At 40.2% G+C, this 24,563-nt stretch overlaps 1 protein-coding gene across 6 annotated transcripts in view; it reads right to left on the bottom strand.

Annotated features, from left to right (window-relative positions):
• The window catches only part of LOC128693415 (signal peptide peptidase-like 2B), a 72,218-nt gene extending 60,127 nt beyond the window's left edge, over positions 1 to 12,091 (bottom strand). For 3 of the 6 annotated variants that reach the window (XR_011393601.1, XM_070097406.1, XM_053783090.2), the window contains exons 1-6: positions 11,832 to 12,090; positions 10,955 to 11,083; positions 10,187 to 10,333; positions 9,587 to 9,706; positions 4,777 to 4,916; positions 3,059 to 3,231 (exon numbers count right to left, since the gene is read on the bottom strand). Coding sequence is in view for 3 of the 6 variants with exons in the window: in XM_070097406.1 (XP_069953507.1) it covers positions 3,059 to 3,231; positions 4,777 to 4,916; positions 9,587 to 9,706; positions 10,187 to 10,333; positions 10,955 to 11,083; positions 11,832 to 11,897 (775 nt within the window). In the remaining 3 variants the exon portion in view is untranslated. Of the gene's footprint in view, positions 1 to 3,058; positions 3,232 to 4,776; positions 4,917 to 9,586; positions 9,707 to 10,186; positions 10,334 to 10,954; positions 11,084 to 11,831 lie in introns of all 6 variants that reach the window. The other 3 variants (XR_011393600.1, XR_011393599.1, XM_070097405.1) reach the window with 2 other exon arrangements.
• Positions 12,092 to 24,563: the final 12,472 nt, after the last annotated feature.

Below are 24,563 nucleotides of genomic sequence, written 5' to 3'. Positions count from 1 at the left end.
GGAAAAGAGGAAGGTGGCAACAACAAGTAAGAGGGAGGTGAAAGTGTATAAACTAAGGGAGGAGGAAGTTCGGGCGAGATATAAGCGACTATTGGCAGAAAGGTGGGCTAGTGCAAAGATGAGTAGTGGGGGGGTTGAAGAGGGTTGGAATAGTTTTAAAAATGCAGTATTAGAATGTGGGGCAGAAGTTTGTGGTTATAGGAGGGTGGGGGCAGGAGGAAAGAGGAGTGATTGGTGGAATGATGAAGTAAAGGGTGTGATAAAAGAGAAAAAGGTAGCTTACGAGAGGTTTTTACAAAGCAGAAGTGTTATAAGAAGAGCAGAGTATATGGAGAGTAAAAGAAAGGTGAAGAGAGTGGTGAGAGAGTGCAAAAGGAGAGCAGATGAAAGAGTGGGAGAGGCACTGTCAAGAAATTTTAATGAAAATAAGAAAAAATTTTGGAGTGAGTTAAACAAGTTAAGAAAGCCTAGGGAAAGTATGGATTTGTCCGTTAAAAACAGAGTAGGGGAGTTAGTAGATGGGGAGAGGGAGGTATTAGGTAGATGGCGAGAATATTTTGAGGAACTTTTAAATGTTGAGGAAGAAAGGGAGGCGGTAATTTCATGCACTGGCCAGGGAGGTATACCATCTTTTAGGAGTGAAGAAGAGCAGAATGTAAGTGTGGTGGAGATACGTGAGGCATTACGTAGAATGAAAGGGGGTAAAGCAGCTGGAACTGATGGGATCATGACAGAAATGTTAAAAGCAGGGGGGGATATAGTGTTGGAGTGGTTGGTACTTTTGTTTAATAAATGTATGAAAGAGGGGAAGGTACCTAGGGATTGGCGGAGAGCGTGTATAGTTCCTTTATATAAAGGGAAAGGGGACAAAAGAGATTGTAAAAATTATAGAGGAATAAGTTTACTGAGTATACCAGGAAAAGTATACGGTAGAGTTATAATTGAAAGAATTAGAGGTAAGACAGAATGTAGAATTGCGGATGAGCAAGGAGGCTTCAGAGTGGGTAGGGGATGTGTAGATCAAGTGTTTACATTGAAGCATATATGTGAACAGTATTTAGATAAAGGTAGGGAAGTTTTTATTGCATTTATGGATTTAGAAAAGGCATATGATAGAGTGGATAGAGGAGCAATGTGGCAGATGTTGCAAGTTTATGGAATAGGTGGTAAGTTACTAAATGCTGTAAAGAGCTTTTATGAGGATAGTGAGGCTCAGGTTAGGGTGTGTAGAAGAGAGGGAGACTACTTCCCGGTAAAAGTAGGTCTTAGACAGGGATGTGTAATGTCACCATGGTTGTTTAATATATTTATAGATGGGGTTGTAAAAGAAGTAAATGCTAGGGTGTTCGGGAGAGGGGTGGGATTAAATTATGGGGAATCAAATTCAAAATGGGAATTGACACAGTTACTTTTTGCTGATGATACTGTGCTTATGGGAGATTCTAAAGAAAAATTGCAAAGGTTAGTGGATGAGTTTGAGAATGTGTGTAAAGGTAGAAAGTTGAAAGTGAACATAGAAAAGAGTAAGGTGATGAGGGTATCAAATGATTTAGATAAAGAAAAATTGGATATCAAATTGGGGAGGAGGAGTATGGAAGAAGTGAATGTTTTCAGATACTTGGGAGTTGACGTGTCGGCGGATGGATTTATGAAGGATGAGGTTAATCATAGAATTGATGAGGGAAAAAAGGTGAGTGGTGCGTTGAGGTATATGTGGAGTCAAAAAACGTTATCTATGGAGGCAAAGAAGGGAATGTATGAAAGTATAGTAGTACCAACACTCTTATATGGATGTGAAGCTTGGGTGGTAAATGCAGCAGCGAGGAGACGGTTGGAGGCAGTGGAGATGTCCTGTCTAAGGGCAATGTGTGGTGTAAATATTATGCAGAAAATTCGGAGTGTGGAAATTAGGAGAAGGTGTGGAGTTAATAAAAGCATTAGTCAGAGGGCAGAAGAGGGGTTGTTGAGGTGGTTTGGTCATTTAGAGAGAATGGATCAAAGTAGAATGACATGGAAAGCATATAAATCTATAGGGGAAGGAAAGAGGGGTAGGGGTCGTCCTCGAAAGGGTTGGAAAGAGGGGGTAAAGGAGGTTTTGTGGGCGAGGGGCTTGGACTTCCAGCAAGCGTGCATGAGCGTGTTAGATAGGAGTGAATGGAGACGAATGATACTTGGGACCTGACGATCTGTTGGAGTGTGAGCAGGGTAATATTTAGTGAAGGGATTCAGGGAAACCGGTTATTTTCTTATAGTCGGACTTGAGTCCTGGAAATGGGAAGTACAATGCCTGCACTTTAAAGGAGGGGTTTGGGATATTGGCAGTTTGGAGGGATATGTTGTGTATCTTTATACGTATATGCTTCTAAACTGTTGTGTTCTGAGCACCTCTGCAAAAACAGTGATAATGTGTGAGTGTGGTGAAAGTGTTGAATGATGATGAAAGTATTTTCTTTTTGGGGATTTTCTTTCTTTTTTGGGTCACCCTGCCTCGGTGGGAGACGGCCGACTTGTTGAGAAAAAAAAAAAAGAAAAATATATATATATATATATATATATATATATATATATATATATATATATATATATATATATATATATATATATATATATATATATATATATATATATATATATATATATATATATATATATATATATATATATATATATATATATATATATATATATACTGTAAATAATAACCACATCAAGTTTTAACATACAAAAAAAAATAATGCAGAATACTAGATCCAAGAGGAAGTAGCAAGTGCTACAACCACTGGAAAGAAAACCAAAATAAAAAAATAAATGGTGAGGACAGTACACCAATAAAATAGCTCTGCTCCTGTATAACAAATAGGTAATCAAAAATAAGAATAGTAATCACAAACAGGTAATCTCTCACACACACATGTACATGCAAAATAACCACTGAAATATTAGTAAATTTCACAGTAGTTATTTTGCAGTGTGATATCACCTGTTCACTGTGATCGCATTGCATACATGTAAACAAATAAATGTTATTAGGAGGGAGAGTAAAGTCACGAAGACTTACCCAGGATATGATAAAAGAAGTAGAGACTGAGCAGCATGGTACACATCAGCACCACAAAACCAATGATGCTCTTGGCAGACAGATTCATGGAAGTTTCTTCATGTGGCAAGGCAGGCTCGCGACAAGTCATTGGATTATCTTCACCCACATGTCCACACTGCTCACTCAAATATCTCAAAGATTAGAGAGGGGTATTATTTAAATTAATATGAGGATAATTTAAGAGGGATTTAGTTGTGGCTGCATCTGTGGCAAGTGGAGGGATCAATGAGGACAGGTTGCATAATTGAATACATTTGGGGAGTATGCGGTATTCAAAAAGCATAAGGAAAAATCCACCTATAATGCTACAAATAATAAAAAAAGAGCATTACTTAAGCTTTGAGGATAACAGATATATACAAACCAAAAATGCCCAAAATAATTAATGTGGGAAGTTGTAATAGATTTTTAGATCACATATTTATTTTATGCAGATTAGTGTTATGATATGAATGATTTTTAGATCACATATTTATTTTATGCAGATTAGTGTTATGATATGAATGATTGAAAAAAGCAAATATGAAACTAAGGAGAAGGTATGATAAACCTCAGAATGGTGATTAATGAGTCCTCCCAAAGGTGATTTAGTGTAACATTTGTTATAATACATTAAATTAGCTCAGCCAATTACTAGCAGCTGACTTCAGTACATCAAATTCTGCAACCTGACTTGAGTTTGTGATTCCCAGAAATACCTAATCATTTAGATTATTGCTATTTGCAGCCAACAAGCCAAAACCAAAACCTGGCTGATTATACACCTTATACTATCAATTACAGTATTAGCAATGTCCTGTATGTGCTTGTACTACATTTTGAGCCTTAAATGTTTAATTTAGTTGTTCAAATTGTATTTTCAAAGAAGAAAACACATTCACCCTAGTTCAATCAGTACAAGTTCTAGGTATCATATCTCAATACAAAGAACTTATAAAACAAGACATGTATTAACACCTCAAACATTTCTTCAATTAAGCATTGCTGCTAGGTTCTTCCTCAGAGCATACAGAATTTCCAGCCCACAGTTCCTTGAAGAGGAATGTGACTATATTACCCAGGTATTCACACACCTTCAGTTTCCTACTCACTTTATCTCAGACTGCAAGACACATGCCCACATCATCATCAGCATGGCCAAGCACGAACGGTCATTAGTTAGGCATATTAGTCTACCAGTTTGTAACATTATCTATGAACTCATTAATTACAAAATAAATATGATCACTAGCTCTGTCTACTATTAGAAACTTAGTTTAAAAAGAGGTCAGCCAGGACTATCAAAACTGAAGCAGAAGTTTATGTGATTTATGTGGAGTATCCAAAACCTATGGCAAAAAACAATTTTGAAACAACACAGGAAGCACAGATTACCAAAACCTGAACCTTTGGCTTAGACCTCACCAAATTTTGCCTGACCTGTGTGGCCAGGCACTGCACCTACACCTGACTTCACCTTTGTCCAGCACTTGATGTGACTGTCTTTCAGCACTTGATGTGACTACCTTTCAGCACTATATATATACATGATATTCATGCCACCCATTGCTCTCACACACACAACACCTCCACTGCCTCTAGCCACCTCCTCAATGCAAAATAATATATATAATGTATGTACCGTACTAGGATAACATTCGCTGGTACTATGATTCAAAGTCAATTAAGATACTTACAACTTGTGTCGCACCTTCCCGGACCAGAAGGCACCAACACCAACAGAGAAGACAGCCAAGAACCAAATGATGACGAGGCTTAAGGGCAAGAGGGAGTCCTCTGGAGAATAAAGGCCAACTGTGACATTCTCCCCACCATCCTGAAGAATCAAAATGGAGAATCTACATAATGCAAAATATAATGAATGCATTATAAGCCAGTATAAAACACAAATGGAAAATAGGAAGTACAATGCCTGCACTCTAAAGGAGGGGTTTCGGGATATTAGCAGTTTGGAGGGATATGTTGTGTATCTTTATACGTATATGCTTCTAAATTGTTGTGTTCTGAGCACCTCTGCAAAAACAGCAATTATGTGTGAGTGAGGTGAAAGTGTTGAATGATGATGAAAGTATTTTCTTTTTGGGTATTTTCTTTCTTTTTGGGTCACCCTGCCTCGGTGGGAGACGGCCGACTTGTTAAAAAAAAAAAATACAGTACAGTACTATTATGTCTGAATACCTTGTTACTATGACATAAGTTATCTAAACTACACACTCTATGAATATACATAAGCTAATACTGTACATCACAATGTGGTTTCTTATCATGTAAGTGATTACTAAATTTCTAAATGCTTTTTTTTTTTTTTATCGGCCGTCTCCCACCGAGGCAGGGTGACCCAAAAAAGAAAGAAAATCCCCAAAAAGAAAATACTTTCATCATCATTCAACACTTTCACCACACTCGCACATTATCACTGTTTTTGCAGAGGTGCTCAGAATACAACAGTCTAGAAGCATACACATATGAAGATACACAACATATCCCTCCAAACTGCCAATATCCCAAAACCCCTCCTTTAAAGTGCAGGCATTGTACTTCCCATTTCCAGGACTCAAGTCCGACTATATGAAAATAACCGGTTTCCCTGAATCCCTTCACTAAATATTACCCTGCTCACACTCCAACAGATCGTCAGGTCCCAAGTACCATTCGTCTCCATTCACTCCTATCTAACACGCTCACGCACGCTTGCTGGAAGTCCAAGCCCCTTGCCCACAAAACCTCCTTTACCCCCTCTCTCCAACCCTTTCGAGGACGACCCCTACCCCGCCTTCCTTCCCCTATAGATTTATATGCTTTCCATGTCATTCTACTTTGATCCATTCTCTCTAAATGACAAAACCACCTCAACAACCCCTCTTCTGCCCTCTGACTAATACTTTTATTAACTCCACACCTTCTCCTAATTTCCACACTCCGTTTTCTGTAAAATATTTACACCACACATTGCCCTTAAACAGGACATCTCCACTGCCTCCAACCGTCTCCTCGCTACTGCATTTACCACCCAAGCTTCACACCCATATAAGAGTGTTGGTACTACTATACTTTCATACATTCCCTTCTTTGCCTCCATAGATAACGTTTTTTGACTCCACATATACCTCAAAGCACCACTCACCTTTTTTCCCTCATCAATTCTATGATTAACCTCATCCTTCATAAATCCATCCGCCGACACGTCAACTCCCAAGTATCTGAAAACATTCACTTCTTCCATACTCCTCCTCCCCAATTTGATATCCAATTTTTCTTTATCTAAATCATTTGACACCCTTCACCTTACTCTTTTCTATGTTCACTTTCAACTTTCTACCTTTACACACATTCCCAAACTCATCCACTAACCTTTGCAATTTTTCTTTATCTCCCATAAGCACAGTATCATCAGCAAAAAGTAACTGTGTCAATTCCCATTTTGAATTTGATTCCCCAAAATTTAATCCCACCCCTCTCCCGAACACCCTAGCATTTACTTCCTTTACAACCCCATCTATAAATATATTAAACAACCATGGTGACATTACACATCCCTGTCTAAGACCTACTTTTACCGGGAAGTAGTCTCCCTCTCTTCTACACACCCTAACCTGAGCCTCACTATCCTCATAAAAACTCTTTACAGCATTTAATAACTTACCACCTATTCCATATACTTGCAACATCTGCCACATTGCTCCTCTATCCACTCTATCATATGCCTTTTCTAAATCCATAAATGCAATAAAAACTTCCCTACCTTTATCTAAATACTGTTCACATATATGCTTCAATGTAAACACTTGATCTACACATCCCCTACCCACTCTGAAACCTCCTTGCTCATCCGCAATCCTACATTCTGTCTTACCTCTAATTCTTTCAATTATAACCCTACCATACACTTTTCCTGGTATACTCAATAAGCTTATTCCTCTATAATTTTTACAGTCTCTTTTGTCCCCTTTCCCTTTATATAAAGGGACTATACATGCTCTCCGCCAATCCCTAGGTACCTTCCCCTCTTTCATACATTTATTAAACAAAAGTACCAACCACTCCAACACTATATCCCCCCCTGCTTTTAACATTTCTGTCATGATCCCATCAGTTCCAGCTGCTTTACCCCCTTTCATTTTACGTAATGCCTCACGTACCTCCCCCACACTTACATTCTGCTCTTCTTCACTCCTAAAAGATGGTATACCTCCCTGACCAGTGCATGAAATTACTGCCTCTGTTTCTTCCTTAACATTTAAAAGTTCCTCAAAATATTCTCGCCATCTACCCAATACCTCCCTCTCCCCATCTACTAACTCCCCTACTCTGTTTTTAACTGACAAATCCATATTTTCCCTAGGCTTTCTTAACTTGTTTAACTCACTCCAAAATTTTTTCTTATTTTCATTAAAATTTCTTGACAGTGCCTCTCCCACTCTATCATCTGCTCTCCTTTTGCACTCTCTCACCACTCTCTTTACCTTTCTTTTACTCTCCATATACTCTGCTCTTCTTATAACACTTCTGCTTTGTAAAAACCTCTCATAAGCTACCTTTTTCTCTTTTATCACACCCTTTACTTCATCATTCCACCAATCACTCCTCTTTCCTCCTGCGCCCACCCTCCTATAACCACAAACTACATTCTAATACTGCATTTTTAAAACTATTCCAACCCTCTTCAACCCCCCCACTACTCATCTTTGCACTAGCCCACCTTTCTGCCAATAGTCGCTTATATCTCACCCGAACTTCCTCCTCCCTTAGTTTATACACTTTCACCTCCCTCTTACTTGTTGTTGCCACCTTCCTCTTTTCCCATCTACCTCTTACTCTAACTGTAGCTACAACTAAATAATGATCCGATATATCAGTTGCCCCTCTATAAACATGTACATCCTGGAGCCTACCCATCAACCTTTTATCCACCAATACATAATCTAATAAACTACTTTCATTACGTGCTACATCATACCTTGTATATTTATTTATCCTCTTTTTCATAAAATATGTATTACTTATTACCAAATTTCTTTCTACACATAGCTCAATTAAAGGCTCCCCATTTACATTTACCCCTGGCATATATAACATATCCCTCCAAACTGCCAATATCCCAAACCCCTCCTTTAAAGTGCAGGCATTGTACTTCCCACTTCCAGTATTCAAGTGCGACTACATAAAAATAACCAGTTTCCCCTGAATCTCTTCACTAAATATTACCCTACTCACACTCCAACAGCTCGTCAGATCCCAAAAACCAATTGTCTCCATTCACTCCTAACTAACACACTCACACACGCTTGCTGGAAGTCCAAGCCCCTCGCCCACAAAACCTCCTTTACCCCTCCCTTCAACCTTTTTGAGGATGACCCCCACCCCGCCCTCCTTCCCCTACAGATTTATATGCTCTCCATGTCATTCTACTTTGATCCATTCTCTCTAAATGACCAAACCACCTCAACAACCCCTCTTCAGCCCTCTGACTAACACTTTTATTAACTCCACACCTTCTCCTAATTTCCACACTCCAAATTTTCTGTCCTTAAACAGGACATCTCCACTGCCTCCAACCGCCTCCTCGCTGCAGCATTTACAACCCAAGCTTCACACCCATATAAGAGTGTTGGCACCACTATACTTTCATACATTCCCTTCTTTGCTTCCGTAGATAATGTTTTTTTTGTCCCCACATATACCTCAATGCACCACTCACCTTTTTTCCTTCATCAATTCTATGGTTAACCTCATCCTTCATAAACCCATCCGCTGACACATCAACTCCTAAATATGTAAATACATTCACTTCTTCCATACTCTCTCTCTCCAATGTGATATCCAATTTTTCTTTATCTAAATCATTTGATACCTTCATCACCTTACTCTTATCTATGTTCACTTTCAACTTTCTACCTTTACACACCCTGATTCAAAGTAAAAGTAATTATGCTTAAGAATACAGAGCACACATCATAGTATTTCTCTCATGCCAGCATTCTTAACATGTTCTGCCACACATGTACCATTATCCATTTTTAAAAGCAGTCTCATTTCATCTGTTCTTACACTCTCCCAGCCAATCATGTGCAGGTCGATGATATCACATAGCGCCAACCCCCACACAATTGTAAAACTGTGTTCAAGCAGTTATATAAGGCTCAGAGTATACAAAAGATGACAGTCTGATGGTGACATTTTGGACAGTCTGGTCAACATCAATTACCAATCCTTAAATAAAGGCAGTTAATGTAAACTAAAAAAAGGAAAGATCACCTCAGTCTTACAGCAAACTCGGAAAGTATAGCTGCTGATATATTCATGACAAAAGGTTAATATACATTCACAACAAACCTCCACATAATGATTAATATGGCAACTTGAATTTTAATGATACTATGCATTTGAAAAAAATATTCAACCAATCAGTAACTAGCTCTTACTGATATTCCTGAGAATCATCAAAATTAATGTGAAAAATACTTTTGCCAACAATATACAACTCACCATGATCTTGACATAACTGGAGTTCTGAATAAAGGCAAGAGTAAAATTGTAGTCTGTGTTATTTTGTTTAGGAGCATGTAGTTTTTCTTTTACAATCAAGGTGCCAGCTCCACCCAGGCTCTGAAATACAGTACAGTATTATAAAAATACATAGCAAAACCTACATATATATGTGTATAAACTTCTCCACCTCCCAGTTTATTCCTTTATATAAAATAACCTACTTCATTAACTATCATCACTATCTTCTAACACAGTTAATGAATAAATTATAACCTGTTACTCTTGCAATATGATGATGAAGCTGAATTAGCTCAACTTGATAATTTATTTTGGTACAATATGTAAGAGAATATTCCAAGGTAAATGGTGTTAAAAGTAAACATTTCATGTTTAAATGACCACTAAAGTAATCTCATAATAGACAATGAATTGAAGCCAGTTTTAAAAAAAATTAAATATCTTATGTGGACTTATGATTCAACATAAACTCCCTTTAACTTTGTTTTTGGAATGTTCACTTTTTCATGTTTCTCAAATACACACTGAGTTAATAAACACAATCCCAACCCAACCTATTTCACACAATTTTCATTGTACCTGGATTCGGCTGGCTCTCTCCAATGCAGAACAGTTGTTTTCTGAGGACACAAAAATATATCTGTTTTCTATGTCAAGACTTGCTGGTGGGGGCTCTGTCTCATCACACACATCCCACTCCAATGCATCAGATACAGGTAAATACAGCTGAAAAGCACAAACAGAGAGTAGACAGCACTTCCAGAAAAAAAATATGAATTGCACATCTCATAAACTTTTCTTTTACTCAAATTATGTATTATCTATTACCAAACTTCTTTGAATACATAATTCAATTAGAGGTCTCCTTTTCATATATTGGTGGCAATTTGCATATACCTACTGCATCCCCTATAGCAGTCTCTCCCACTTTAGCATTTAGGTCACCCATGGTAACTATTCTCTCACTTCATTCAAAACTTCCTAAACATTTACTTAATATCTCCAAAGAAAATCTCTCTCTCTTCTATATTACATTTACCCCTTGGTGCATAAACAAGTACTATAACCTATTTCCCACATTCAACTTCTAGTCTAACCCACAAAATTCTTGAATTTAAACGTTTACACCCCTCTTCTTTTCCACCTAGTTGATCATTAATATCATTGCTACTCCCTTAGCTCGAGCTCTCTCAATATACTTCCTATTTAACCTCATTTACTCCTATCACTCCATTACTATTTATCTTTATTATAAGAGTTCTATTGTATACATACCTGTATATAATTTCCATACCATATAAATTAGAGACAAATCATGCTACATAAATTAAAAAACTTGTGACTTACAGTAGAGTCTTCATCCCCGGCCAGGTGACTAATCGTCTTGTAGAAGAGTATGCAGTATTTCTCAGAGTAATTGCTAGTAGCATTTGGAAGAGTCCTCAGAATTCCACAAATTGGAGAGTCGCTTTTACCCTAGAAATAAAGGCAACTGCATTATTATTATTATTATCATTTATGCAGAAATAAACCCCGGTAAGTCATTCAGAACACTGAAAAAATACAAAGTTTTAATATTTTTGCTAATATTGATTTCCACTAGCTGATAAATCTTTGAAACTTTACATTTGCTATGAACTTCAAAAAATTACATTAACCTCTGAAACTTTGCATATTAGTACAGCAAAGCAGATGAGATTACACTTGCTCCTGAGCTTGAATCATAATAGTGACAAATTTCTTTATAACCAATGATGCCACCCAGTTGTTACCCCGACCCCTAATGTAATATACTGCCGATTATTATTATATGGAGGAGTGCTAAACCCGCTGGAGTTGTACATGGCCTGGGAAATGAGAGGCAAGTAAGTTTATTTAGTCACAGGTACACTTAAGTACAATTATCATACATAGTGTAAATTACCCAGGATGACCCAAAAAAAAAGTCGAAGTGACTTATTTCAATTCATGAGAGGGGGGAGGGGGGAGCTTCAACTGCTTGGATCAAGAGCCCTTCACTAGCATCAAATCACCTTGGTTGAAGGTAATAGAGTACACACACACATTAATGGGTCAATAATCAGTACTGTGGCTACTTCACTCCTCTTCCACCCTGGCATAATGCAAGCAAATTTACCTTCACATCTCGTCTATAACGACATATTATGCGGTGCAATACAGGCATTGAGTGTATTAGATGACAAATTTATTGGGCAATGCTCACCTTAGCAAGAGATTGTGTTAAAATAGTGGAAAAAATAGTGAAAATTAAAGTGGGTCTCCACGCCATGACTGTTTTTGTTTTCACTGTGTCCGATACTCTTCTCTAGTGTACCAACTAATACAAGTTTTATTTTATTTTATTTATTTATTTATGTCTTTGCAAACAGTACATTGAGATTTTATATTTACAATAATGGGTTGCAATGCAAAGAGAGCCTCTATTATGCTTGGGCATTATGGGCCAACTTAACATTATTGGCTGAGAGACCACTTAACACTAAGGAATATTGTAGATAAATGGTTCATAGAATTATGTCATAGTTGTACAGTAGATTATTAATTATAAGTGAATCTAATTTATATAAGACTAAAGATATATTCATATATTCAAAAAATGCTTTTGTGAAAACAATGATTCGATTATATTCCTGTCAACAATGGGTAAAAGGTTCAAAGTAATTGTTGAAGTTATGATGTGGGAATAACGTAAGCGAGTAAGTGTGTACTGAGTATTTAGCATTTAGTCTAGGGTGATTAAGTGGCTTTTGAGAAGAGTCTTAAATTGATTTTCAGACAGGGTTACTTTAGTATCTTCTGGTAATGAATTCCATATTTTGGGGCCCTTTATGTGCATAGAGTTTTTACACAGTGTTTACCTGGAGAGAGTTCCGGGGGTCAACGCCCCCGCGGCCCGGTCTGTGACCAGGCCTCCTGGTGGATCAGAGCCTGATCAACCAGGCTGTTGCTGCTGGCTGCACGCAAACCAACGTACGAGCCACAGCCCGGCTGGTCAGGAACCGCCTTTAGGTGCTTGTCAAGTGTCAGCTTGAAGACTGCCAGGGGTCTGTTGGTAATCTCCCTTATGTATGCTGGGAGGCAGTTGAACAGTCTCAGGCCCCTGACACTTATTGTATGGTCTCTTAACGTGCTAGTGACACCCCTGCTTTTCATTGGGGGGATGTTGCATCGTCTGCCAAGTCTTTTGCTTCCGTAGTGAGTGATTTTCGTGTGCAAGTTCGGTACTAGTCCCTCTAGGATTTTCCAGGTGTATATAATCATGTATCTCTCCCGCCTGAGTTCCAGGGAATACAGGTTCAGGAACCTCAAGCGCTCCCAGTAATTGAGGTGTTTTATCTCCGTTATGCGCGCCGTGAAGGTTCTCTGTACATTTTCTAGGTCAGCAATTTCACCTGCCTTGAAAGGTGCTGTTAGTGTGCAGCAATATTCCAGCCTAGATAGAACAAGTGACCTGAAGAGTGTCATCATGGGCTTGGCCTCCCTAGTTTTGAAGGTTCTCATTATCCATCCTGTCATTTTTCTAGCAGATGCGATTGATACAATGTTATGGTCCTTGAAGGTGAGATCCTCCGACATGATCACTCCCAGGTCTTTGACGTTGGTGTTTCGCTCTATTTTGTGGCCAGAATTTGTTTTGTACTCTGATGAAGATTTAATTTCCTCGTGTTTACCATATCTGAGTAATTGAAATTTCTCATCGTTGAACTTCATATTGTTTTCTGCAGCCCACTGAAAGATTTGGTTGATGTCCGCCTGGAGCCTTGCAGTGTCTGCAATGGAAGACACTGTCATGCAGATTCGGGTGTCATCTGCAAAGGAAGACACGGTGCTGTGGCTGACATCCTTGTCTATGTCGGATATGAGGATGAGGAACAAGATGGGAGCGATTATTATTATTATAATCAAGGGGGAAGCGCTAAACCCGGAGGATTATACAGCGCCTGGGGGGGATGTGGAAGGCATTCAGGCTTAATTCGGGGAACTGGAGCACAGATCCAATTCCCTAAATCAAGAGCCCCTCACCAACATCAAGGAACCTTCCTTGAGGGGACGATGGGAGCGAGTACTGTGCCTTGTGGAACAGAGCTTTTCACCGTAGCTGCCTCGGACTTTACTCTGTTGACGACTACTCTCTGTGTTCTGTTAGTGAGGAAATTATAGATCCATCGACCGACTTTTCCTGTCATTCCTTTAGCACGCATTTTGTGCGCTATTACGCCATGGTCACACTTGTCGAAGGCTTTTGCAAAGTCTGTATATATTACATCTGCATTCTTTTTGTCTTCTAGTGCATTTAGGACCTTGTCGTAGTGATCCAATAGTTGAGACAGACAGGAGCGACCTGTTCTAAACCCATGTTGCCCTGGGTTGTGTAACTGATGGGTTTCTAGATGGGTGGTGATCTTGCTTCTTAGGACCCTTTCAAAGATTTTTATGATATGGGATGTTAGTGCTATCGGTCTGTAGTTCTTTGCTGTTGCTTTACTGCCCCCTTTGTGGAGTGGGGCTATGTCTGTTGTTTTTAGTAACTGTGGGACGACCCCCGTGTCCATGCTCCCTCTCCATAGGATGGAAAAGGCTCGTGATAGGGGCTTCTTGCAGTTCTTGATGAACACGGAGTTCCATGAGTCTGGCCCTGGGGCAGAGTGCATGGGCATGTCATTTATCGCCTGTTCGAAGTCATTTGGCGTCAGGATAACATCGGATAGGCTTGTGTTAATCAAATTTTGTGGCTCTCTCATAAAAAATTCATTTCGATCTTCGACTCTCAGTCTGGTTAGCGGCTTGCTAAAAACTGAGTCATATTGGGACTTGAGTAGCTCACTCATTTCCTTGCTGTCATCTGTGTAGGACCCATCTTGTTTAAGTAGGGGCCCAATACTCTACGTTGTTCTCGACTTTGATTTGGCATAGGAGAAGAAATACTTTGGGTTTCTTTCGATTTCATTTATGGCTTTTAGTTCTTCCCGCGATTCCTGACTCCTATAAGATTCCTTTAGCTTAAGTTCGATGCTTGCTATTTCTCTGACCAGTGTCTCCCTACGCATTTCAGATATATTGACCTCTCTTAGCCGCTCTGTTATTCTTTTCCGTCGCCTGTAAAGGGAGCGCCTGTCTCTTTCTATGTTACATCTACTCCTCCTTTTTCTTAGTGGAATAAGCCTTGTGCATACATCGAGTGCCACCAAGTTAATCTGTTCTAGGGATAAGTTGGGGTCTGTGTTGCTTAGTATATCTTCCCAGCTTATATCGGTTAGGACTTGGTTTACTTGGTCCCACTTTATGTTTTTGTTATTGAAGTTGAATTTGGTGAATGGTCCCTCGTGATTAGTCTCATTATGTCGGTCTGGGGCTCCACGCATACATGTCTGAACCTCAATTATGTTGTGATCTGAGTATATTGTTTTTGATATGGTGACATTTCTTATCAGATCATCATTGTTAGTGAAGATGAGGTCTAGTGTATTCTCCAGTCTAGTAGGCTCTATTATTTGCTGGTTTAAATTGAATTTTGTGCAGAGATTTAAAAGCTCGTGTGAGTGTGAGTTTTCATCAGAGCTGCCTCCTGGTGTTATTACTGCAACAATATTATTTGCTATTTTCCTCCATTTTAGGTGCCGTAAGTTGAAATCCCTCAGGAGCAAGATGTTGGGTGCAGGAGCTGAATGATAATTTATGTAACTGTATTTATGTGTCGCTGTACCTAAATAAACTTACAAAGTTTATCATTGGTACAGTTAGATTATACCTGGAGAGCATTTCAGGGGGTCAACGCCCCCGCCCCCTGGTCTGTGACCATATATACCTCCCAGTTCTAATCTCCATCATATAGGATGTACGTAAATGCGGTGGGAAATACACAGAGAAGGATGACTAAATTCATACCATGAACCAGAAACCTTGGTTCATGGTATGATGGTACTCTTGTACGCCATCATACGATTCTTTTTTTGTCAATACACTATCACGAAGAATGGATTACCTGTGATTCTCTATCACAAGTTTTGTATCTGTGTCACACTACATTGCACAATTTTTTTTTGCCATATTAAAACACAGGATGGGTTGTCTATCATGCTGCATCACACAGAATGGTTTTCCTGTCACAGGATACTATTTCTATCGCTTTCTATCATGCAGGATAATTTTCTATCATCATCCATCACACAGAATAGTTTTTCTATCATTTTCCACCACAGAGGATAGTTTCTCTGCCATGTTCCATCACATACATTGGCTTTCTTCATGCTACACTACATCACAAATCTCATCATCCTATCAAACATGTGGCATGATTGTTTTCCTGTCATGTTATATCATTTCTGGAAGGTGATGAGGATACTGTCAAACATTCTCATATGAATTCAGTCGCTGTGAGTGTCTTCCAGCAGGACTGGAGTTACTAATGCATGGGAACTGCCATTGTGAATGGTGTCACACTGAATTTATAGGAATTGTGGGCGTACTCATCTGTTTATGGTTGCAGGGGTGGATTAGTAGCTCCTGGCCCCGTATGTGTATGTACTCATCTAACTGTGGTTGTAGGGGTCAATTCATAGTTTGTGTGTGTGTGTGTGTGTGTGTGTGTGTGTGTGTGTGTGTGTGTGTGTGTGTGTGTGTGTGTGTGTGTGTGTGTGTGTGTGTACTCACCTAATTGTGGTTGCAGGGGTCGAGATTCAGCTCCTGGCCCCGCCTCTTCACTGATCGCTACTAGGTCCCCCTCTCTCTCTCTCTGCTTCCTGAGCTTTGTCATACCTCGTCTTATAGCTATGTATGATTCCTGCCTCCACTACATCGCTTGCTAGGCTATTCCACTTCCTGACGACTCTGTGACTGAAGAAATACTTCCTAACATCCCTGTGACTCGTCTGTGTCTTCAGCTTCTAGTTGAGTTGTGACCCCTTTTTTTTTTGTGTCCCATCTCTGGAATATCCTGTCTCTGTCCACCTTGTCTATTCCAGGCATTATTTTGTATGCTGTTATCATGTCTCCCCTGACCCTCCTGTCATCCAGTGTCGTCAGTCCGATTTCCCTCAACCTTTCTTCGTAGGACATTCCCCTGAGCTCCGGAACTAGCCTTGTTGCAAACCTTTGTACTTTCTCTAATTTTTTGACGTGCTTGACCAGGTGTGGGTTCCTATTACTGTGTGTGTGTGTGTGTGTGTGTGTGTGTGTGTGTACTCACCTAGTTGAGGTTGCAGGGGTCGAGTCCAAGCTCCTGGCCCCGCCTCTTCACTGGTCGCTACTAGGTCACTCTCCCTGAACCATGAGCTTTATCGTACCTCTGCTTAAAGCTATGTATGGATCCTGCCTCCACTACATCGCTTCCCAAACTATTCCACTTCCTGACTACTCTGTGACTGAAGAAATACTTCCTAACATCCTTTTGATTCATCTGTGTCTTCAGCTTCCAACTGTGTCCCCGTGTTGCTGTGTCCAGTCTCTGGAACATTCTGTCTTTGTCCACCTTGTCAATTCCTCTCAGTATTTTGTAAGTCGTTATCATGTCCCCCCTATCTCTCCTGTCCTCCAGTGTCGTCAGGTTGATTTCCCTTAACCTCTCCTCATAGGACATACCTCTTAGCTCTGGGACTAGTCTTGTTGCAAACCTTTGCACTTTCTCTAGTTTCTTTACATGCTTGGCTAGGTGTGGGTTCCAAACTGGTGCCGCATACTCCAATATGGGCCTAACGTACACGGTGTACAGGGTCCTGAACGATTCCTTATTAAGATGTCGGAATGCTGTTCTGAGGTTTGCCAGGCGCCCATATGCTGCGGCAGTTATTTGGTTGATGTGCGCTTCAGGAGATGTGCCTGGTGTTATACTCACCCCAAGATCTTTTTCCTTGAGTGATGTTTGTAGTCTCTGGCCCCCTAGACTGTACTCCGTCTGCGGTCTTCTTTGCCCTTCCCCAATCCTCATGACTTTGCACTTGGTGGGATTGAACTCCAGGAGCCAGTTGCTGGACCAGGTCTGCAGCCTGTCCAGATCCCTTTGTAGTTCTGCCTGGTCTTCGATCGAATGAACTCTTCTCATCAACTTCACATCATCTGTGTGTGTGTGTGTGTATGTGTGTGTTTGGTCCAGCGGATGGTGACCACTGATATATATTGGGTTTTCCCAAATCGTTATTTTAGAGTATGTGGTCAGATCCGTGCAGTACCCACTTCACCTTTATCTGGAGGTGAAGGAGGTTTATAATAATAATAATAATAATAATAATTCACTAACTTTCATTGCCTTTGTACCTTGTTCAGCTATCAAAACGTTGGGGTACAGTCCCTGGACCCATTATGTACCTCTGTAATCCCTGGACTACCACCCACAGGATGGGTATGAGGTGCATAATAAACATATTAAATTTATTAAACTAAACTGACTTTCTTATCTTACTTCCCCAACACCAACTGTACAAATATATATAACAGGTTATTGATCTAATGGCTATGATATTATTTTTAAAGGGGTGGACCGGTAAGCCAGTGGAAGGCTTCGATCAGCTGACCAACATCTCTCTCTCTGCTGGTATCCCGTAGCTCGGTAGGTAGTACACTCGGCTCAGGTATTGAGGTTCATGGTTCGATCCCCAGTACTTACCTGAAATTCACTGTATGACAAGGGGTTTTCTATATACTAAGTTTGTGTACGTTTTACTTGTAAAAATAAACATTATCATATAACTATGACGCTTGTCATGACACACTTGTTCTGTTTCCTGACTAACCTAACCTAACTTACTGTATGTTATTGGTCCAGAATTATTACTGACAAAACTGTAAGCAGCCAAACACAGGATAGATGATAGAAGGGTATCAATAGCCGGACCTAATAGATGTCTATTCTAAGATTTAGATTAGATTTAGATTTTGCCACCGAAGTGGCTAGTTTATTGTGCACCCCATATCCATCCTGTGGACGGTAGCGCGAGAGCATATGGATACACAAAAGGCCTAGGAACTAGGCCCCAAAGGATTAACAGGAATACATATGGATCTATATCTACATATCTATAGTTCACTTATATGTTACAAGCAAATTTAGGAAATTTGCTTAGTATATCTGGTACCTTATTTTCATTAATAAGATATCTTGACATGTCACATAGGTTATTATACTGTCTGTCTCTGTATTCCTCAATAAGTGGACAATTAAGCACATAGTGTTCAAGACAGTGACCATATGCCTGATCACATAATTTACATTTAGTTTGATCATCATCTGTGTGTCTCCCAAACTGCCAGAAGTACTTGTAACCAAGCCTAAGCCTGGCCACTACAACATCAGTCAGTCTGTTCACATTGCACGTTGCTCCATAAACATACTTATCTACGTTCATGTTATCATAGTGGGTTATAGATCTACTCAGGCTTCTAACTGCATTCCTATAACAATCATTTTCATTATTTGCTTCTCTCCTAATATTATTCCTAATGCTAGACACAGTTATACCAAAGTTATATTCTACATTCTCCTTCTGGGTACTCTTCTTGGCTAACATATCAACTTTATCATGAAGGAGTAATCCAATGTGTGATGGGATCCATAGCAATTGTACATTAATTCCTTTGTCCCTAATTTTTGAGTATCTATACCTGGCTTCTCCAATGAGCATGTTGTTGGAGTCATTGTATGAGTCAAGAGCCTTCAATGATGACACAGAATCAGTAATGATGATAGAGTCAAGCTCAGTGTCATAGGTTAGCTTTAGCGCCATTAGAATTGCAAACAATTCAGTTTGCAGTGTAGACGCCCAGTTGTTAATTCTTATGCCTAACTCAACAAATTTATTATCGTTCTTAACTAGGGAGGTGGCAACAAGAGCAGATGCAGCCCTGCCAGAAGACTCCTGTTTAGATCCATCAGTGTATATAACTTGTGATAACTTATTACTACCAGCTAGGTGAGAAATTTCTTCTAGAGCAGTTGCTCTAACAAGAGATTTAAGGAAGGGATTACTAGCAATAAGCTTCTTGGGAGGGACTTGTAGGTATGTGATATTAAATGAACACATCTTCCATGGAGGGGTGAAATGCTCTTGTTGCCTACAGTGATACAGTTCATGCAGGTTATAAAACTTAATGCAATTGCACGTTTTCACAATCCATTTAGATCTGTGTGTATTTACCTCTAGACACTTGGTAAGATTCACTGTGACAGTGTCTGGTTCGTTTCTCAACATTCTAATACCGAGTACAGTGTTAATTTCAACAATCCTATCACTGATACTAGAAATACCAAGCTCCTTCCTCATGTTAAGAACTTTTGTAGATCTGGGACAGCCAAGAATAATCCTGAGAGCTTCATTTTGCATTAACTCCAAGGGTCGGAGTGAACTTTCTCTAGCTAATATCAACATGGGAGCAGCATAATCAATTAAGGACCTAACATAGGCTATGTACATCATTCTCACGATTCTCACATTAGCACCATAGTTGGGATTGTAGCCAGCAACAGCTTTGAGAACATTTAGCCTAGCTTTGCATTTCTTGTTTAGTTGTGGTATAGTGGATTTGTTAAAGGGTACATCTACACCAAGATATCTGTAAGTTTTAACGTAGATAATGATTTCACCCTGCAAATAGATGGGTGGGGGATGTCGTTTGCTTGTTAATATCTTTGTTTTAGAGGAAGATATTATGAGGCCTAATCGATTACAAATTGCTTGAACTTCATTAAGAATGGTATTCATCTTCTTATGCCCTGTTGTATGGATCATGATATCATCAGCATAGCTTATAGCTATATGTTTAGGTGAGGCAGGTAGAGCATTTAGGAGAGCATTAATCAGAATATTAAATAGCATGGGACTAAGAACTCCTCCCTGCGGTGTACCTAAAGACATTTCTTTAGAATCACTTCTGAAGCCTTGGTAAAGGACAGAGGATACTCTATTTGATAGGTATCCTATTATCCAGCAGAGTAAGCTACCACCAATATTCATTTTGGCTAGTTCATGTAGTATAACGGTTCTGTTCGCAATATCAAATGCAGATTTTAGATCAAGAAAGGTGGTAAAACTAGTAGAGGTGTGTGCAGTGAGAAAGGTGGAAATACAGTTCTGCACACTTTTACCTTTCATGAACCCATAGAGGTAGGGGGAAAGTTGGTGTCTGATTCTGTAGTACAGTCTGTTAAGCATCATTCTTTCAAAAGTTTTACAAAGACAACTAGTTAAGGAGATCGGCCTAAATGTATCAGGCTGTTGGGGCTTAGGGATAGGCACAATGAGACTATTGGTCCAGGAAGTAGGAAGAACGCCCTCAATGTAACTGAGATTATACAGTGCCAACAAAGGGTTATCAGGCACGTGCCTTAGAGTTCTGAGAATATCATAGGTTATACCATCCTCTCCAGGAGCAGTTGATCGACCTTTGGTTAACGCATTATCTAATTCATACTCGGTAAAGAGGCAATCACTCTCATCAATATTTTGGCTCATAAAATTAATCAGTTTCAACATTTCTTCAGAAGTACTCTCTAAATTTTTTCTAATATGAGATGGAAGGTTTTCATGCCTGGATGTTTTGGACCAGTCATTTATGAGGTCATTTGCTTTTTCAAGAGGAAAGGGATGAGCAACATTGCCAGTCTTTTTCCTGGTTATTTTATTTATACCTTTCCAAGCCAAACTCAAAGGGGTGGACCTATTTAATCCACTAACAAACTGTTCCCATTCCTGTTGCCTAAGTTCTTCCTTTCTATTCCTTGCATTTGTTAGTGCAGCTTGGAACGTTCTGAGCAGGTCTGGGGTTCTACATTCACGGTATGCTTTACCAATCCTCCTAGCTGCATGTGTTAGATTGCGTAGCTGTGGATCATTATAGTATTTACATTGGTTTTTATTGTTATTTATAGTGGAGGGTCTTTGTTTCCTATTCCTGCCCACTTGATCTGTGAGAACACTCTCAATAGTGGTAATTAAATCATCATTAAATTTTTGTGTGCCAATGGGCTCGTAATTCTTATACCATTGATCCAAGTGGTTAATAAAGTTCTCTCTGTGTTCTGGATTGAGAATAAGTTTCCTCCTTCTGTATTTAGCTCCTTGATTGCTGGAGATGTGATCAAGATTGACAGTTGTTAGTCTTGGGAAGTGATCAGATAGAAGATCATCAACTATGACAGTCATGCATCGTATATGATGTATTAAATCCAAGACACAGATCTAGTATGCCACCATATATGTGAGTAGGCTCAGTAGTGCCCACAATTCGAACATTATCATGCTCATTTTGCAATTTCACTAGTTTAGTTCCATTGGTGTTTGTTATAGACCCACCAATATTCTTATGTCTGGCATTAAAATCTCCAAGAATGATGGTAGGTTCACTATTGATGCGATCTGGTAAAGCATCAGGTCGAAGCTGGTTCGCTGGGGCATAGAGATTAAAAATGTTTATGGAAAAATCGCCTGCATGTACTTTGACACCATGATACTGCATGTTAACTCGACTCTGCAAGGAAAGGAGTGAATGTGGCAAGTTCTTTCTGACATACATCACACAACAGTTGGTTGACCTTAGGTTATAAGCTGCATATCCAGGCAAGTTTGGTGGAGGTGCTCCATCTTTCAATCTACATTCCTGCAAACAGATGACATCTTGTCTATTCTAATACATATCACAACTGTAACAGTTTTGGTACTGTAACATTTCCTGAATGGTTACAGTCGTGTGACTAGCATGTGTAAATTACATAGGCTAACAACCCATGTATAGGAGTGAAGCTGATTCATTACCTCTGTAACTTGCCATGATTAGTGACCAGATCTACCTGGAGTTCATTACCTTTGTAACTAGTTCAGCTGTCATAACTTTGGGGTCCAGTCACTGGACCCATTATGTACCTTTGTAATCTTTTGACTACCGCCCACAGGATGGGTATGGGGTGCATAAAGATATTAAACTAAAGTGTGTGTGTGTGTGTGTGTGTGTGTGTGTGTGTGTGTGTGTGTGTGTGTGTGTGTGTGTGTGTGTGTGTGTGTGTGTGTGTGTGTGTGTGTGTGGTGTGTGTGACTCAACAATCAATATTTGCACCAATAACTCATTACAGTTGTGACCGGGTGTGGAAGTGTGAATTGCTCATTACTCTATAATTTGTTCATGATTGTAGCCAAAGTATAAACGTAAGTAACCATTCTACAGAATTCATTACCTTTGTAACTTGTGAGCTCATTACCTTTGTACCTAGTTCAGCTATCAAAACTTTGGGGGTCCAGTCCCTGGACCCATTACGTACCTCTGTAATCTGTAAATACCTTTGTAACTTGTCATGATTGTGACCAGACTTACCTGGAGTTCATTACCTTTGTAAATTGTGAGTTCATTACCTTTGTAAATTGTGAGTTCATTACCTTTGTAAATTGTGAGTTCATTACCTTTGTAAATTGTGAGTTCATTACCTTTGTAAATTGTGAGTTCATTACCTTTGTAAATTGTGAGTTCATTACCTTTGTAAATTGTGAGTTCATTACCTCTGTAACTTGCTCAGCTATCAAAACTTTGGAGTCCAGTCCCTGGACCAATTATGTACCTCGGTAATCTTTTGACTACCGCCCACAGGATGGGTATGGGGTGCATAATAAACATATTAAACTAACTAACAACCCAAAAAAGTTAGTGATTCTTTTTTCCCCATTGGGATTAAGTAAGTTTATTTAGGTACGGGATTCGCTGCCTGACCATGGTCGAGTGAGGTTGTGCGCTGCACCCCTCTGCTGTTCAGGCGAGCTACCTTGTATCAACATGGCGCTGAGTGTGAGGAGGCGCGTAAATACCATAGGTATTGAGCTGCTTCGTGGGGCGATTTCACCCTCTTCAGTGCAAGTCTTACTCCCAACAATCATTAGGGAGACCTATGGAATCCAGGACGATGAGGTGTATGGTGTAGCCCTGAATGGGGCTTATAGAATCTTCGTCAAACTGAATTCCACGTCCGTGTATGAGTCTTTGGTGACGAGGTTCCAAGACGTGAGTCTTGACGCTACTCCAGCTGTGAAGGTGCGTTTGATCGACGTATCTCGCCACTTTACGTGGGTTAAGATACGTAATGTCCCATTTGAGGCAGATGAGGCTGACATAAGGAGTGTTTTTGAGACATATGGAACCGTACATCTGGCACAAAAGGGCAAGTGGACGGCAGGTGCTTACATGGGACGTCCGGAGGGTACCTTTTCCCTGAAGATGACTCTGAGACATCCCATACCGTCTTACGTCGTGTTGGAGGACTTCAGGACGCAAGTTATGGTATCGTATGCCGGACAGAGACGTACGTGCAGAATATGTGGGGCGTACGACCATATGGCGGCAGAGTGCGTGAAGCTGAGGAGGGCGCCAGCGCAAACTGGTGAAGCACCAGTTACCAGCGTGATAGCTGTTGAGAGCCCAGTGCGCAAGCAAGGGCCTGGGCGCTTGTGGAGTGAAGAGGTGGAGGATTCCAAAGAGGAGAATGGCATGTGTGAGGTAAGCTGTGATGTAAAAGGATCTGTTACTACTCACAGGAAAAGTACAGAAGTGCAAGTGCAGGAGGAGGTGCAGGCTCTAGAGGAAGAGCTTCAGGAAGTGTTAAGGACATTGACACCGCCTGCAGTGGACGTTGTTCCTGAGCTGGTGAGAGACACGGCGGTGCCTGTAGAGGAATGTAAGGATAAAAAACATAGCAGGGTTGACGGGCCAACTAGTAAGAGAGAGTTGTCGCCGTGTGCTGTGGTACGGGGCGTGGTGGAGGTAGAGGTTCATCGTGAGGGAACCTCTGAAGATAACATGGAAGTGGAGGGCATCACGAGGAAGAGAGCGGCGGCGTCAGACTCAGATGATGTCCTGACGCCGGCGCAGAGGTCTGGGAGGAAGGAAGAGCAATGTCGAAGCAGTCACGATAAGAGGCATCGCAAAAAAGGGGGAGGGGTTGATGGTGTGAAGCCTTGTGCTGGCTCTG

This window comes from Cherax quadricarinatus, chromosome 57 (genome assembly GCF_038502225.1).
Source record: "Cherax quadricarinatus isolate ZL_2023a chromosome 57, ASM3850222v1, whole genome shotgun sequence".
Lineage (NCBI taxonomy): Eukaryota > Metazoa > Arthropoda > Malacostraca > Decapoda > Parastacidae > Cherax > Cherax quadricarinatus.
Note: the sequence above shows the minus strand (reverse complement) of the source record. Positions and strands in the feature narration are given on the sequence as shown.